Source organism: Nycticebus coucang, chromosome 1 (genome assembly GCF_027406575.1).
Source record: "Nycticebus coucang isolate mNycCou1 chromosome 1, mNycCou1.pri, whole genome shotgun sequence".
NCBI classification, from domain to species: Eukaryota; Metazoa; Chordata; class Mammalia; order Primates; family Lorisidae; genus Nycticebus; species Nycticebus coucang.
The window spans coordinates 114042572-114059352 of record NC_069780.1 but is presented as its reverse complement, the minus strand read 5'-3'; the positions used below and the strand labels follow the sequence as shown (position 1 = coordinate 114059352).

Here is a 16781-nt window from a genome sequence, read left to right as displayed (position 1 = left end):
CTCTCTCTCTCTCTCTCTCCGCCTCCCTCCCTCCTCCCTTTTCCCTTCTCTTCCCCACCCCTAGTCCCCCCTACTCCTCCCCTGCTCCTCATACTTGCCTCCCTCCCTCCTTCTCTGTCTTCTTCTCTCTCCCACCCTACCTTCCCCTTCTCCATCTTCTCGGTCGTTTGCTCTTTTCCTGGGACTGACTTGGCCACACTAATCGCCCCTCATCCCCCCCCCCCGCCTCGCGCGCGCAACAACATGAGGACTTACTACTGTTTTATTAATAATTATTGAAGCATTGTTTGTAGTTTGCAACAGACTGGGGATGGAAAAAATGAAGGAAATATCGAATTGATTGGAAAGTTTATTTTTAAAATCTTCTTTGGGAGGAATAGAAATCATTGATTCGGATCGAATAGCTGCAGATTCCAGGCGTGTGCTCGTCGTAATTAAACCTTTAAAACCAAGACATACTTTGGATTGGAAAAACAGAGAGACCCTACCTTGTTTCCAAAAAGAATATAAGATGAGTGGAATACACACTTGGATTATGCTTCTGTGTGAAGGAAGAAAACAATCCAAACCCAGTACATTTCACGAATCATTAAAATGAGGGTTTCATGCCCATTAAAATATTTTTCAAACATTTTCAATTGTACTCTTCGCGCTCATAAAATTAATTTTAAAAACTTTTCAGAAGAAATCGAAATAATTCCCTTCTAATTCTCTTTTGGTCCATCGCAAGGAATTCTCCCTCTCGTCATCCCTTCCCCCTCTGGAGTATGTGTGTGTGTGTGTGTGTGTGTGTGTGTGTGTGTGTGTGTGTCCATAGACGACCCATACTAATCAGGTCTCAGAGTAAATAGCAGCGCAGGGCGATCTCAATGTAAATTGCGCTTGTCAGAAGCACACCCCTCCCTCACTTTCTCTCCTCCTCCCCAAGCCATCCCAGTCTGTAGGTAGCTGAGAGGGAGGGGAAAAAAAAAGAAAGAAAGAAAAAGAGGAGGGGGAGGGGCTCTCCAACCAATGGCGTGCAGGAGGCTTGGCTAACCTTAGCCTCCCATTTTCTCTCCCCCCGATTCAGGGCTCTGACCAGTCAGTCGCCTTTGATTATCAGTTGCCAGCAGCCCTTCTCTTGGCTCCTTGACACGAGCTCCATATAAGGCAGCGATCTCCATAGAAACGTGTCAGTTTCAATAGTAGTGTCAAAGTTCACTATATACAGACATTCGCGCAGATCCCCCTTTCGGAAACATTGCTCTGCGAGTCCTCCCGTTTAAACGCATTCAATTTTTGGGTCTCTCTCTCTCTCTCTCTCTCTCCTCTCTCTCTCTCTCCTCTCCTCTCTCCTCTCTTTTTCACCCCCCTCTCCCTCCTCTCTTCTCTCTCCCCCTCTCTGCTACCTCTCTTCTCTCTCTCCTTTCTCTTTTCTTACATATTCTACTAGTTTCCCCCATTCTTCTTCTTCTTTCTCTCCTTTTTCTCCCTTCTACTCCATTCCTGCAGAAGAGAGAGGGCTAAACTTAAAGAAAAAAAAAGAGGAGGAGGAGGAGGAGGAGGAGGCACCCCCTTCGTATTCTTCTTATCGTTATTTTATACATATATGATTTTTTTTGGAGGGAGGGTGTTGGTTCCCGGCTGAAGAGCACTTATTTAAAATACTAAAAAAAGAACATTTTTGGGCGATCTCCAGGGTTTTTTTAACTAGCTCTGTGTGTTATAGCAGAAGAAGCAGAAGAAGGAGCAAGAAAGAGGGAAAGAAGAGGATTATTTATTCGACCTACTTTGGATGTCTCTCTCGCTTTTTCATTTTCTTTTTTTTTTTTTTTGGCAATTATTTTCTTCTGATTTTTATTTTTTCTATTTCGCTGTGAATTTGTCGCCGGCGTGAATTATCCTGTATTTTTCTCCCCCTTCCGTCACCTCCCGAAAGAAGAAGGCAGCGAGAGCCCGGCGCCACCCGCACAACAAAAAGAGCAAAGTGTGTGATCTTCCTCGCCGGCTGCCTCCCGCTCTCCGTCGCTGTCTTCCTGAATGGCTGGCTGCGTCCGGCCCTGGACCTGGCCCCCCGACACCCGCGCGCCTTGATCACCGCCGGCAGCCTCGCCCAGCGCCCTGCTCCGCTCACCGCGCTCCCAGCACTCCCAAGCCCGGCGAGGGCTCCCGCCGGGACGGCAGCGGCGGTGCGGACGGCCCCGGCCTCCGCTCGCGCTCCGGCAGCGGCCTCGACTCCTGTTCGGACTCCGGCCCGGGCCCGGGCTCCTCCAGCGGCTCTCGCCGCAGCGGCTGAGGCGGCAGCTCCAGCGGCGCCTGCAGCCGCGACCTCCTCCTCTGCCGCCGCCGCCGCCGCCTCCACCCTCGCCGGCTTCCTCTATGTCGGCTCAGCCCGCGCGTTGCGCGTAGCCCGAGCGGCCAGCGGGCGGGCGGGCGCCGGGCGCGGGTGTGCGAGTGTGTGTGCGAGTGTGTGTGTGCGCGGGGGTGCGGGCGAGGCGGAGGGCGAGTGTGTGCGCGCGCCGTGGCCCATGCCCGCCGCCCCCGGCGCTGCGCCCCGCGCCGCTCCCGGCTGCCGCCTGTGCCATTTCTGATTTTGCAACTTGGGGAAGAAGAAAAAAGCGAGAGAAGGGAGCTTGCTCGCCGGGGGGTGGGGAGGGGGGGAAGGACAGCGCGGCCCCCCCAGGAACGGAGCGCGGGGGGAGCGGGCGAGGGGAGCAGGGGTGTTGGGGGGGAGCCTGAGAGCCTGGGGGGGCTGCAAAAAGAGAGAAAGAAAACAGCAGGAACCACAACAAAACGCCAGCAGGGCGGGCGGGCGCGCAGCAGCAGCGGGGCGGCCAAGGCAGTAGCGGCGGCGGCAGCGGCGGCGGCGGAGGCAGCGGCCGGTGCCCGGCTCGGGCTCGGCTCCTGCGACCCCGGGGCGCCCGGCGGGCCCCCCGCCCCCTCCCCCTCCCCCCTTCCCCTTCCCCTTCCCCTCCCAGCGCGCCCGCGCGCCCCGCGGCCCTCGGCGAGCAGCTCGGCTCCCCCCAGCGCTCCCTGGGCCCAAAGATATGGCAATGGTAGTTAGCAGCTGGCGAGATCCGCAGGACGACGTGGCCGGGGGCAACCCCGGCGGCCCCAACCCCGCAGCGCAGGCGGCCCGCGGCGGCGGCGGCGCCGGCGAGCAGCAGCAGCAGGCGGGCTCGGGAGCGCCGCACACGCCGCAGACCCCGGGCCAGCCCGGAGCGCCCGCCACCCCCGGCACGGCGGGGGACAAGGGCCAGGGCCCGCCGGGTTCGGGCCAGAGCCAGCAGCACATCGAGTGCGTGGTGTGCGGGGACAAGTCGAGCGGCAAGCATTACGGCCAATTCACCTGCGAGGGCTGCAAAAGTTTCTTCAAGAGGAGCGTCCGCAGGAACTTAACTTACACATGCCGTGCCAACAGGAACTGTCCCATCGACCAGCACCACCGCAACCAGTGCCAATATTGCCGCCTCAAGAAGTGCCTCAAAGTGGGCATGAGGCGGGAAGGTGAATATTTCTTCTCTGCTTCTCTCCCCAGCTTCACCCGCCTCCCTTGCCCTTTCTTTCTCTCTAGCCCCGGTGGCTGCTGTGTGGGGCTGGGGCTCCTGTGGTCCCGGCCTGTCCCAGCTCCCCTTCTCCCCGCTGCTTTCCTCCCCCAGTGCCCCCCCTCCCCAGCTCGCTGCCGCTGCCTCCCCCTCCTGGCCTGCGCTCCTCTCCCTGGCTCCCCACCCCGCCCGCTGCCTGCTCAGGATTGAGTCCCTGGGATCGTGAGCTTTGGCTTAAAATCCCCTCCTTTCCTCTGTCTTGGATGTGCTCGGTGTGTGTTGTCTCTTTCCCGCCGCGTGTGCTTGAGGATGCTTGGGGCTGTGCTGGCATGAACTTGGGGAGGAGTGCTTATTTCACCAGAAAACTCTGTTTCTGTGTTTTTTCATCCCACTTTTCCCTCCACCTCTTCATGCCCTTTATTTAGAACGGGGGAGGGCCAGGGCTGGAGTACCCTGAACCGTAGATTCATTGCTGCCATCATCCTTTTGGAAGCTTAGCTTGGAAAAAGAGGAGTGAGATTTATTGCACTTGTAGGTCTAATTAGGGGGGAAGGGGGGCTTCTGGCCCGTTCACTGGTTCCCTCTCCTCTTCACGGAGCTGGGGCCGCCTCCTCCAGAGCTGTGGCCTTGTTTTCACCCCTCTACTTTGAAAGGAAAGTTTGTGACTGAACCGTGCTTTCATAGTTGTGTCATTTTTTTTAAAGCATGATACTCGTTTTATTTCTTCGTCAAACTCCACCCTCTGCTTAAATACTGCATACAAATTACAATTTACAACGGCATTTACCTACCAATCCTTCTGATTTGGCCATAATGCCTAGACTGCAGCTGGCATGAGCTTCACATCATTTAATCCCTGTGTTGTGTGGGTTTGGTTTTTTTAACACAACTTTTGATGTTGTATTTGGATATGCTTCATGTTCATGTGGCAAGAGATGCTTTTCTTATAAATATATTTAGCAGTTTACAGTTAAAGTTTATCTCCTGACAATCATTAAAGATGTCTTATAGTCAAATTATCAAACCAGTCAATTTTGCAGACTGCAGATTACTCCTTCTTGTAATTGACTTTAAAATTATATTTTATATGCCACAAGAAAAGAAATTGAATCCCTTCAGATCTCAAGGAGCAGACAAATATGATGACTTCATTTCTAGCTCCAGGGAGATTTTGTAGGCATCTGAAAAAAAAAAAACTTTGAATTGTGCTCTGACTTAATTGAAAAATAACTGCCAAGTTCAAAACTATAAATAGAAAAAAGTATTTTAGCCACTATGTCTCAAGAGCTTAAATTGCACTGGAACCTGCATTAATATTAGAATCAAAGCAAACTTGAGAAAACAGTGGACAACCTGAAATAAGACAGCTACGTGGGCATGGACATATCTACATTAATTTGTTGGGGGGGGAGTTCAGTAGCCCTAACTTTTCCTAAAGTTGTCTTTGTTTATATGGCAATTTAAAATGCTGGCACTGTTGAAGTAAAACATACACATTAAAAAAAAAAAAAAACTTTGGTCAGCTTTAAGAACTCAAAGCATGCTTACGTTTTGCATTCAGATGGTTAATGAATCCAGTGTTTTTGCAGTTGAAAGCTCGTGCATTCACTGGGCAAAAGCTGGCTGCAGGTTGCAGTGGCACCACGCAGGACAGACATTAATTATATTTCCCACTTTTTCCAATAATGTTTGGCTACTGTAAGTTTAACATTTTTCCTTGAAAATTTTAAATTTTCTATTGTTTTTATTAGTGAGAACTTTGTATGGGGTGAGGGGGAGGAGGGGAGAAGGGAGGGGTGCAGAATACTTGTTTTCTACTCAAAAGTTGTAAGTGGTTAGTAGGATTTGTTACTTGTGTCTCTTTTAAGGATAATTCTATAGCATTTTAAAAGAATATGGAAACATTTATGAGCAAAGCGCTGCTTGTTTCCAAATGAAAAGGCCGCTCGGCATTCGCCTAGAACCACACACAACCTTTCTCTGGTTTCACCTTTTCTTTTTCTTTTTTAACCCTGATTTATTCTTTCTGGAGGAGTGAGTGGGGTTTCATTTATCTGTGTTTTCCTTCTTGGTGACCGAGGGGTTGGGTGGCACTTTTTTGGCCTTGCCAGGCCGTGGGTCCTGAAGTCAGGCCTAGTTCTGGAGGGGCTAAGGTGGCCAGGGGGCTCAGGCGGTGGCTGGACACATGAGCTGGGGAGCTGGAGGGCCTTCCTCTGCGTCTCCGGGTGTGGGCCGTGAGTGAGAGCCAGCCAGAGAAGATGCGCGGGGAGCGTGTGGCTGCGGGGAGTTTCTGTATTGTGTTGGGTGCGCTGCGACGCAGCGATGTTCGCAAGCCCTCTGGATGCACATTGCCTCTTTTCTCTCTTTCTTTTTGTCAGCGGTTCAGCGAGGAAGAATGCCTCCGACCCAACCCAATCCAGGCCAGTACGCCCTCACCAACGGAGACCCCCTCAACGGCCACTGCTACCTGTCCGGCTACATCTCGCTGCTGCTGCGGGCCGAGCCCTACCCCACGTCGCGCTACGGCAGCCAATGCATGCAGCCCAACAACATCATGGGCATCGAGAACATCTGCGAGCTGGCCGCGCGCCTGCTCTTCAGCGCCGTCGAGTGGGCCCGCAACATCCCCTTCTTCCCGGATCTGCAGATCACCGACCAGGTGTCTCTGCTCCGCCTCACCTGGAGCGAGCTGTTCGTGCTCAACGCGGCCCAGTGCTCCATGCCGCTGCATGTGGCGCCGCTGCTGGCCGCCGCGGGCCTGCACGCCTCGCCCATGTCCGCAGACCGCGTGGTGGCCTTCATGGACCACATCCGCATCTTCCAGGAGCAGGTGGAGAAGCTCAAGGCGCTGCACGTCGACTCGGCCGAGTACAGCTGCCTCAAAGCCATCGTGCTGTTTACGTCAGGTGAGGCTGCGGTCGCGGGGAGGGCAGGCCCGGCGGGGGCGACGCAGGCCTGGGGCCGCTGGCCCGGCCGTCCGCGTTTCCCGCGCCGCGCGCGGCCGCTCGGGGCGGGCCCTGCCCGGACACTGGGCCGGGCCCGGGCCTGGGTCCCCCGCCGGGGACGCAGCCGGCAGCGCGCTGCCATCTTGGGAGCGCGGCCGTGGGACGCCGAGGCGGCGCGGGGCGCGGGCGCTGGGCCTGGGCTGCCGAGGGTGCGTGTGCGGAGGGCGAGTCGGGGCTGCGATCCGGCTGCGCGCGTGTGCGGGGTGTGTGCAGGGTGCGTACGTGTGAGCCAGAGCTCTGCGTTTCTGGGGGAGGAGAGGGAAGGGAGAGACGTGGGAATGTGGCTTCTCCCCCTGCGTGGCGCGCTCCCTGGGTGAGTTTCCGGACACAGAGACACTGAGAAAGGGGGAAAGAGAGGAATCCGTGCAAATAAATCATAAATAATCCTGCTTTACTACTGCCTGATTTTCCCTTATCGGAAACCATTCGTGTTTGCAGTTGCTGAGGTTATTGAGGGTCGTAAAAAACGGATTCGATCTAAACAAGAAAGATAAAAAACAAAAGCAATACTGTGGAACCCGCAAGTATGGGAGGATTCCCGGCCCGGAGATAAATTTCATAGCTATGCAAAACATCTGAACACTGAAAATTTAACAGGGTGCTTTAAAAAAATATCAAATTAAGTGTAGGCAGTGGTAACGTGCATGTTAACAATTTCTCTTATGATAGATGGTTCAAATTAACTTCCAGGAAAGTGTATTAATGTTGCCTTTGAAGGGCTCTGGTCTGAGCCTCTGAGAACACTGCCCGCCTTTTATTATTGTAACCTACAAGAGAGAAACATATAAACACCCGGGACAGCAGGTAATGAGGGGGAATATAAACAAAGCCAGAAAGGACTCTGGCCGGAACAGAGCTGCTTAGACCCGCTCTTGGGTCTTGCCCACTGTAAGTAGGGTTAGCCGCAGTTTTACCACTATTATTGGCACTATTGTTTGTAATTCCTCCATTCGGAGAACAAATAAACTCTCCTAATAAATCTATCCTAGAGCTAGACCCTCCAAAGGCCAAATTAAAACCATTCTTGAGCAGAGATGGCAAATTTCCTTACCCAAGGCCTTGTTGAACAGTAAGCAACGGTATAATCTATCAATATTTCTTGGCTTTCATGCGTGAAGAATCGTATTTACATTGTATTAAAATGACTCTTAAATTTGCACAATATTGTAATGTAGCAAATGTAGTATTAATATCGATCTGAACAGCAGATAATTTATTTAGACAAGAGCATCTCATTTGTATGCAGGGTGGCCAGAGCCAGAGCCATGGACTGGACTGCCCCCCTTTTACTTCCAGTGCAAATGCAGGTCTGCTAGTGAGAGAGGGAGTTATTCTTTGCAAGAGGATAAAGTGTAAACCTTAAAACAAATGGAAGATTTCTTGAATAGCCTCCGTGGTGTTTGAATGCATTTTATCTTAATAAGTATTCTTGATGGAAACGTGTTTTTCAAAAGTGACAAAGAGGCTGGGAAGCACAACCAGGCTGCTTTAGCTCTGGCAGGCCTGGGGCCTGGCTGGCTCACTATTCCCCGGCTCTTTAGCCAAATTCATCAGGAAGCAAGCCAGTGTCAGGGGAGCTGGGGTTTTAAAATCTCATCCAGTGAGGTGTCTTGATGCAGAAATGTGAGTTGGAGTTGGACAGAGGTCTTCTCAAAAAAGGTCTCCCTTCCCTTTTCCTTGTTCCCCCCAAGGTAATCTTTGAACCCCCTTGACTTAGCTAATCTCATGCCCTTTCCCAGAGAGAGGTGAGGAAGGCTGTATATACTGCAGAAACATTTTGGAATTATTCATGCTTTTCTTTTAACTTCTCATCCTAAAACGTTCCTGTGAAAAGTATTTCTTTAAAAAGTTTTCCAAAGAAGTTTCTTGGACCAAGTAAGTCTTCAAGGTGCAAGGGGTGCCTAGAAGTGAACAAGAAATTTATTTGTTGGAAAATTGCAAGCAGAATATCTGAAAATGGAAATAGAGCTGTCAGTAGTAATTCAGTCCCCCCCCCTCCTCCATACAACACATTTCCACTTTTGACTAAACTTGTTTTGATTGCTAGCCAGAAGGGAATTCATGGGAAGCCTTCTCAAAGTCATCCAACTTTTAAGCAAACTTTGAATGATGGAAAAGACAGTTTTAGACATATTGTCCAATGTGATTTGCTCTGGCTGAGTATTTGAAGCTGGCATGGGGGTCCCCTGTGGTGGTGTTCACATTTGGCCTCCGGATGGTATGTTTAATCCTTAATATTTTGGACAGCATCCAAGGACTAGGTCATGACCTGAACTTACTTTTTAAAAAATTCATTAATTCATATACCTAAATATTCCTTCAAATAAATGAGACCTTCTCTGAAAGGAACCATCTAGTTAACATAAATACAATAAATCCATTTTCGGCACAATAATAACTTTGATTTCTAGTTATGGCAGCTGATTACATCTATATTTCCTGAACACTAAACTCCTCTGAATGCACAACATGAAATACATTCTCTGCACTACAAAGGCTAAGCCAGGAGGGCCTGAGCAGTAATGGTTATTTATTTACATAATTTCTTTTCCATGCACTGTAGAAGAAATATTGAGAGTACCCACATTGACACTACAGTATAAAAAGTGAGACATGGATTTTGCACATTCTGCCTCATTTTCTTATCTGGGATATAACTCAAGGAGCATAAATATATGTTGCATGATACCCCCTGGTCACCTAGCTTTGTCAATACAATCCCCCAATTGATCTGAGAGCTCAAACCTTCTGTCCACAGTTGGGGGAATCCTGTTGCAAGGGGATGAGTGAATACCCCGAGTGAGAAGCCAGGCCAGAACTCCCTTTCCTGCTGGAGAGGGGCCACAGAGCTTACTGGCTGGTACCTGGCAGTCAGGTCCAGCTACAAGCATCCTGCCTCCAAAAAGGGAAAGAAATGGAAGCAGCCAGCCCAGGGCCCACGCAGGACTTCCCTGGACTTCTCTCCCTTAGAGTGGACTATTCGGAAGTGAGGAAGTGACCTTGTACTCTGGGAACCCTAATTGTAAATATAAGATAAACATTTTACTGTCCTGAAGGGATGGCATATGGATATATTTTACAAACCTGCTGGGATATCAGTGAGTCACTTTCAGATTGTGTTGTCTAGTGCTGAGAGTGATCCCCATACCATAATGAATTGACAGTGCATGTAAGGCAAGCTAGATGTAAATATGCGTCCCTGTCCCCATCGCAGTCATTCAGTAGTGCCAGGACAGCAAGCAGGGCCAAGGGCAAACTTCAGGGTCTCCTCTCTAAGCAGCAAAGTCCCAAAGAGCTCCTATCCTGACCCTGCTAGCCATAAAATCTCACTGCCTTCCCAAGCCAAGCCAGCGTGGATGTACCCAACTGACTGGCTGGAGTAATTAGACATCTGAGAAGAATCTAGTCTGTGTCTGAGGTCAAAGAGGACTTGCCTCAGAAGTTCCTGAATTATGGCTAGTTTTATTTGTATTTTTGCTGGAGGCCATAGTCCTATAGATGAAGGTGTTAAAATGCTTTGTAAATGTCAGTTCTTGAAATATAAAGACCTAAAGCTCCGAAACTCAGCAGACACAGGTTTTGCTTTGAATCATTTGTTGTGTTGTCTTAGAGTCACACTTGCCCGTTCATAATTCTACAGTGTCCTTTCAGGGGCATTGCCATGCAGGAATTTCTTCCCAGATCTATATATTAGCAAACTCTGCCTTTGATGTCTAGCTAACCTCCTCACTGGCTAAGGGTTCTTCTGTGATCTTCCTGTTTTTAAATATTTATTATTAATATAAGAAACAACATAGGTATTTGAACTAGGAGAGGAAGCCTTTACTCCATTCCTCTGATTCCACCTTCCCCTCTGTTTGCTTGCTTCTAGTTAGTTGATATAGAATAATCTGCTGTCCTGAAATATTTTTAGAGCAGCAAGAAGGGTCTTGGTCCACACTGAGATGAGCACACAGATTTTGAGATGCTGTCATTGTGGCGATGCCTTTTTCTTCCATGCTGCTGCCATAGAAAGCATATCTCCCCCAAGTTGCCCCTTAAGTCCCTATCACCCCAGTTCTGAGGCAGCAGCAGCTTTGTGCCTGATCACTGAAGATGTCTCCCTTGAGCAGCCTGGAGTAACTGAGTCATATTCCTCCTGATTATTTCACAGCTTACAAATATGTGACCAATTTTCAATTACTTGATCTAAGGCACAGATAGAAGTGTACACCCGCGTGGAGGATTTGCTGCAGAGTCCTCGCTTGCATATACAGTGAATCTCAAACCCTACATTGCTCAAGCAGGGGCTTGGTCTGATCCCAGGCAGCTCATGACCCCTCACCCCTCCCATGTGTTTGTTCACTACACAACCTAGGTTCTCCTTGAGGTTTCTCTTAGGGTCGTTTGGGTTTAACAGGGGACTCCAAGAATCTTTTCAGATCTGCCTCCAGGCTGCATATTTCTTCAAGGGTCCTGAATAACCCAAAATCAGAGGCAAGAGGGGCAAAAGCCCCCCCTTTAATGAGCACAACAGAAAGATGCTCCCCTGCAGGCCAAGGACAGGTTGTTACACACCACAAACATGGTTCCAGCAGTGTATATTATACTTAATCCAAAGGTGAAAGAGGAAAAACAAAAGGTACAGAGAGCTCACTGCCTCTGCTGTGTGCACTCCTTTCTCCAGCTCCCCTAGGCTTGGAGGGGGTTTGATTGATTTATTTATTTTTATATTGGGTGCTGAGGGGAGGGAATTATAAAGAAGGAAGTAGGGAGGTACGGAGGAGTGGATTTCTTTTCTTTTCTTTTCTTCTTTTTTTTTCTATTTCTTTTTCCTTTTCTCCTTTAAAAAACTGGCTTGTTTGGGCCTTTGCTGCTCACTGGCCTAACCTTGTGCCCCCTTTCCCTGTCTCTCCCTCCTGTGGCTGCTGGGCAGACGCCTGTGGCCTGTCGGATGCTGCCCACATCGAGAGCCTGCAGGAGAAGTCGCAGTGCGCGCTGGAGGAGTATGTGAGGAGCCAGTACCCCAACCAGCCCAGCCGCTTCGGCAAACTGCTGCTGCGACTGCCCTCGCTGCGCACCGTGTCCTCCTCCGTTATCGAGCAGCTTTTCTTCGTCCGTTTGGTAGGTAAAACCCCCATTGAAACTCTCATCCGCGATATGTTGCTGTCCGGGAGCAGCTTCAACTGGCCTTACATGTCCATCCAGTGCTCCTAGATGTGGGGCACTTCCCGCCTGCCCCTAGCCCCTAGAGACTCAGAGGACCCGCCTGGGCCAACGACTCCAAAGGCACTGAGACACGGGGTGCGGCAGGCCAGGAGGGGGGAGGCCGGGACAAGAGCAGCGCACCCTGCAGAAATGCAATCTAAGCTGCAAAGCATGGGGAAGAGAGACTCTTAGGATCAGATCTGTGAGCGCTGGAAAAGGAAAAAAAAGGACTTTGTATATGGTGAGAAAAAGAAAAAAATGTTTTTGGAAGAGAGGACCATGAGAATTTTAATAAAACAGAAGGAGACTAATGGACCTTCCAGGATTGATTGTGGACGGATGTGGATATATTCTGTACAGAAAACAACACATATGGAAGTGGACCGAATCCTATGTAGAAACACACACACACACACACTGAACATTGTTATTCATTTTGTAAAATACTAGTCTTTATTTTCATTTTTTGTAAAATTTAAACATCGTATGCGCATAAAGAAAAAGAAAACAAGAATTAGGGGAAAATAACATTTTCCAGATAATTATAAAAATTGTCCTGTGTCTATGTATCTATATCTGTTTTGTATTTTTTTCTGGTTCCAAACCAGATTTTCTGTCATTCTATACTAATAATTTTTGATATAACCCTTTGCTTCTTATAATGAGTGCGATATATGTTGTCGAAGCTGTTCTTCAAGAATTAAAATTGAAGTGAAAATTTAAACAAAAATAAAAGAATTTAGCAAAATTCGTGTCTGGTTGCTTGATAGATGTCATCAGTGCAAGAGAGCCTTTGATTAATTTCCACCTCAATTATTAGTAGAATAGGGGATTTTCGGGGGGGAGGAGGTAGAACTTATAAGGCTCATGACTACATTGGCTAGATTCATTTTCTAAAACGAAGCTGCTTCCTTGGTTTTGGAAATGTGGAAGGCCAGGCTCCACAGGGCTAGGTCTGCGGGGAGGGCTGAGTGCCCTGGTCTTGACCCCTGGAGACTTGGGGCACTTCAGGTGCCCTGTGCGCAGCTGGACAGGGACTGGGGTAGGCAGGGTAGTGTGCAGAGCTGAGGTTCCATGGTGGGGGGGAGGGGAGCCTGCTTCAGTGACTGGAGGCACCCTAGGGGCCTGGTGCTAGGTGGGAATTTGCTGAGCGGCAGAGGATTCAGAGACATGGGTGGGAGCCCAGATGCAAGGTTAGCAAGAGAGGGCAGCTCAGACACCTCTGAGCCCTGCATGGGTAGAAGCTGCATGTCTCCTAGCACTGAGAGACAGTTGGGGCCTCAACTCTGCAAGTCCCTAGCCTTTCTCCCCCTTATGGTCCACTGAAAAGCTGGCTGTGGTTTGCCCTTCCCTCCAGATCCTGGGACAGGGGTTCCCACCAGGGTCCTGGAGCTCTGGTGGGTAGAGGGATGGCCCCTCATGTGGCACTTAGGGGTGTGGATTCAGACCCTGGGAGTCAGGGTGCTGGGTTGGAGCAAGTTCTTTCCAGTAGCAGCATTTGGGCCCTAGTGGCCCTTTGAGGACAGAAGCCTCCCCCTGAGGCCTGTCCTTGGGTGTGTTTTGGGGGCAACTCTCTCTAACAGCTTTCAGAGCATGAATGTTTTATAGGATCAGAGCTATGCTGCGAGAACACACACTGCCAAGGGAGCTCTTTCTTAACGTATTAATAAAGCCAGATATTTTAAAATAACACCTCTCACCCCTCCCCCTTCCCTCAGCCCCAAACAGCCCCGGATGAGGCAAGAGCTTCACTTTCAGAAGTCACTGGCAATGTTTTGCTTTCAATGTGCTATCTAGAAGTCTCCAGCCCCCACCCCTCCCCAAATGTGCTAACAAGCTCCTAGTCTCCAACCGCTTGAGTATTTTAATATTCTGGGTGCAGCACAGCATGGGCAATGCCATGCTCTCTCTGAGGAGCCACTGCAGGTCCACAGTCTGCAGCATGGCTGCAAGGAGATGGGTCTGATCTAAGGCGGCTAGGCTGAGGGGTGTGGAGCCACTTGGGTCCCTGGTTCCACCCACTCCAGGCAGAATCCTCTGCACCATACCCAGGGATATCGTTGGGACTGGGTTGAGTTCCTTGGAGGTTGGACACCTAGGGCTGGAGGTGGTGGGGAGAGCTCACGTTTAACCCCTGGCTTCTTCCCAGGATGTATCCGGGAGCCTTCCTGGCTGCCCGATGGGGTGCGGCGGGCTGCAGCTAGGGCTCCAAGGGGGAGGGGAAGCATGTGCCTCCCAGAGCTCAGTGATCTTCCTGCCTTTCTTGAAATGAGATGTAAATATATTCATTACAGTGTGATCCTTCTGATGAAAACAGATAAACATTTTCGTAGTTCGGAAACGTATTTTTCAATTAATTTCAATATGGAGGCCTAAGCACAGCTGACCAGTGTGGAGACTGATATGAAGCGCTTCCTCCGATGTCCAGAGGGGACAGTGGTAACTTAGTGTTTGCTGGACGGGGCTCAGAGCACTGCCCCTAGTCTGAGGAATCCCAGTGACCTGGGATTGGGCCTGTGCCTGGGGCCAACTCGAGAGGCCCAGGGAGAAGATCATGCCTTCCTAGCCCCCTGGCCTCCCTCCTCAGCTGTTATAGGAGTGGGAGGCTCTGAGGCTGAGCAGAAGGGAGGAGCAAGGGGAGCTCCCATCCCCGTCTGAGGGAATCAAGAGCAGTGGATTTGTCTTAGGTGGCTATCGCCTGCATTACACACAGAAAGACAGTCTTTCTGTGACCTGAGGTCTCTGTGTGTCTCATCCAGAGAGACAAAAGCCTCTGAGGAACTCAGGGGTCATGCGGGCTCCCTTGCTGGGCTGGACAGGCTGCAAGAGCCGGCAAAGCCAAACAGAACTCGAGAAGGGAAAGTTTAGGAGTTGAGGCCACAGCATCTAAGCCACAAGTTAAGCCTTCTGACAGTTGGAAGTTACCTCTTGGGTCTGATGATCTGAAGGCTCCTGCTGGCTGGGCTGACCTGTGCTGGCATCCCAGGGCAGGTGCAGGGTGGAGGGGCTGGGGTCTCTTCATAACACAGAGGGGCAGGCTGCAGTAGTGGCCACGCTGCATTGGCTCAGCGTCCAGTATCTCCCAGTCCCCAGTTGTTGATGTGGCCAGAATCTGGGCAAGAGTGTGGTGGAGCAGGTGGGAGCCTTTTCTGCCTGGGTGGCCGCCAGCCCACCTTCATGCTAGGCACCAGGGGGAGCCGTGTAACCGGTGTGAAGCCACAGCAGGTGTAGGCCTCTAGACATCACTCTGGGTGCCCCAGCGGTCACAGCCCTAAATAATCAGGAAAGTAGGGCTGGGGTAACCCAGCAGGCTAGTTCCCACTGGTTCCCCAGGGCCAGAGAAAATACAACTTAACAGCTGGAGAGCTGCGGACATGAGGAGACTTACGCTCCACCTTGCTTGTGACCTAGCAAAGTCAAACATTTGCTCTAACTCAAACACTTGCTGGACAACTGAGGACTTTAGGGACTTTGAAGCCTGTTTAAACTATGTTAGCCACAGCTTTGTGGAAAACATCAGAAACGCTATCTGGGGACGTGCTCTTTTCTGGGAATCGCTAGGGAACAAGGTTGAGCCTTATATGCTGCAAGGTACAAGGCCTGGCAGTAGCGAGGAAAGGTCCGACCTTAGCCCCCACGCGCACGTCCCAACCAGGGGCCAGGCCTGATGGAAGCCCAGGGGCGCGAGTGCAGGCCCCTCCTGTCCCCTGGGATAACCTCAGGCTTTGGGAACTCTGCTCCTTGGGTTGCTGGAAGCTCTCAGTCTTTGGCAGCTGCTAAGACAGGTCGTTCCCGAGTTCCCACTGCCCAGGTTTGCGCCAGGGGTTCGGGGGATCTGGAGTCCTCTCCATCGGAGATCACCTGAGTTTGTCTGCTTGGGACGTGTGGGGAAAAAAGTTTCTTTTTAAAAATCGTATTTTTCCTCTCCCTCCACTCACTCGTAGGCACTCCTTATTAACTCCTACAGCAGCAGAATCTCTTCCTGCATATTCCGCGATTCCTCAGAGCAAATCACCTGAATATCTCTGCAAATCACAGCGTATGAGGAGCGTGGGGAGGAATGAAGGGGCACAAGTGGGAACTAATAAAACTCTCTAGTTAAAGGGCCTGCTCAGGGTCCGTGGCGTCACTGGGCCTTTTACTTGGGAAACCAAAGAGTTGTATTCCTAAATGAGTTAAAGACCCATTTACCTCTGTCGTGTTCTATTCATCAAGCCACAAGTTGAGAGTTCCTAACATGAGACTATTTGTTTGCTTACACAACCAGCTGGGCGCAATTTCACGTCTGAGATATCTATCTGAAAGCGCCTCTCATTTATTATCTCTCCTTGTCAGCGAATCCATTTTGCCGCTCCCCCTCCCCCCTTTGGAGTTTATTTATTTATTTACGGTGGGACTTCTTTGCCTGGGAGGACCTGGGACTGGAATGCTCCCCAGGGAGCGGCTGCTCACTGCTGGAGGGTCCGCAGTGCCCAGGTCGCCAGGACCAAGCAGCAGCAGAGGCGCCAACGGTCACCGCTGACCCTGGCTGGTGGGCGAGCCAGGGTACAGCGTGGGTGGCGGGTGGGCCTGGCCGGCCTCTGCGGAGCTGCCTTTCTCCCCGGATGCCCTCCTTGCTAGCTCTCCCTCTGTAAGCTTCAACCACCTGTGCAAGGGGTGGGGGGTGGGCAAGAGGAGACTCCAGGAGCCTTTCCCGGGAGATGGGGGCCTGAGGGGGCCGAGATTTGGATTTGAGAGATGATTTCACAAAGCCTCACCTAGGCCCATGGGGCCAATTTCTTCTCTGGGCCGAAGTGCAGAGTGAGTAACCAAGATGTAAATAGTTGCGTGATGGTTTGGGGGAGGGGGCAGCGCATTTATTGTGTGTGTGGAGGGGAGGGGAAAAAGCTGCACGTGGTTTCAATTTTGAAGCACAAAGAAATAACATGCAATGCAGAAAATAGGTTTATGAATGTAATTGAGAGGAAAGAAAACAATTAACACGGTGCAAGGTTGCACACTCTATCCCCCACCGCCCTCACCCCGCCTTCCCTTCTACCCCAATTTTGAGAAATCCGGATCCTGT

The 16781-nt window shown here is 50.8% G+C and overlaps 1 protein-coding gene across 1 annotated transcript; it reads left to right on the top strand.

The window, feature by feature from the left end:
* The first annotated feature begins 394 nt into the window (after positions 1 to 394).
* Positions 395 to 12464, top strand: NR2F1 (nuclear receptor subfamily 2 group F member 1). Its single transcript, XM_053586723.1, has 3 exons — positions 395 to 3486; positions 5903 to 6430; positions 11445 to 12464. Exons 1-3 carry the CDS (start codon positions 3027 to 3029, stop codon positions 11723 to 11725), a joined length of 1269 nt encoding a protein of 422 aa, XP_053442698.1. The 5' UTR covers positions 395 to 3026; the 3' UTR covers positions 11726 to 12464.
* The last annotated feature ends 4317 nt before the right edge of the window (positions 12465 to 16781 follow it).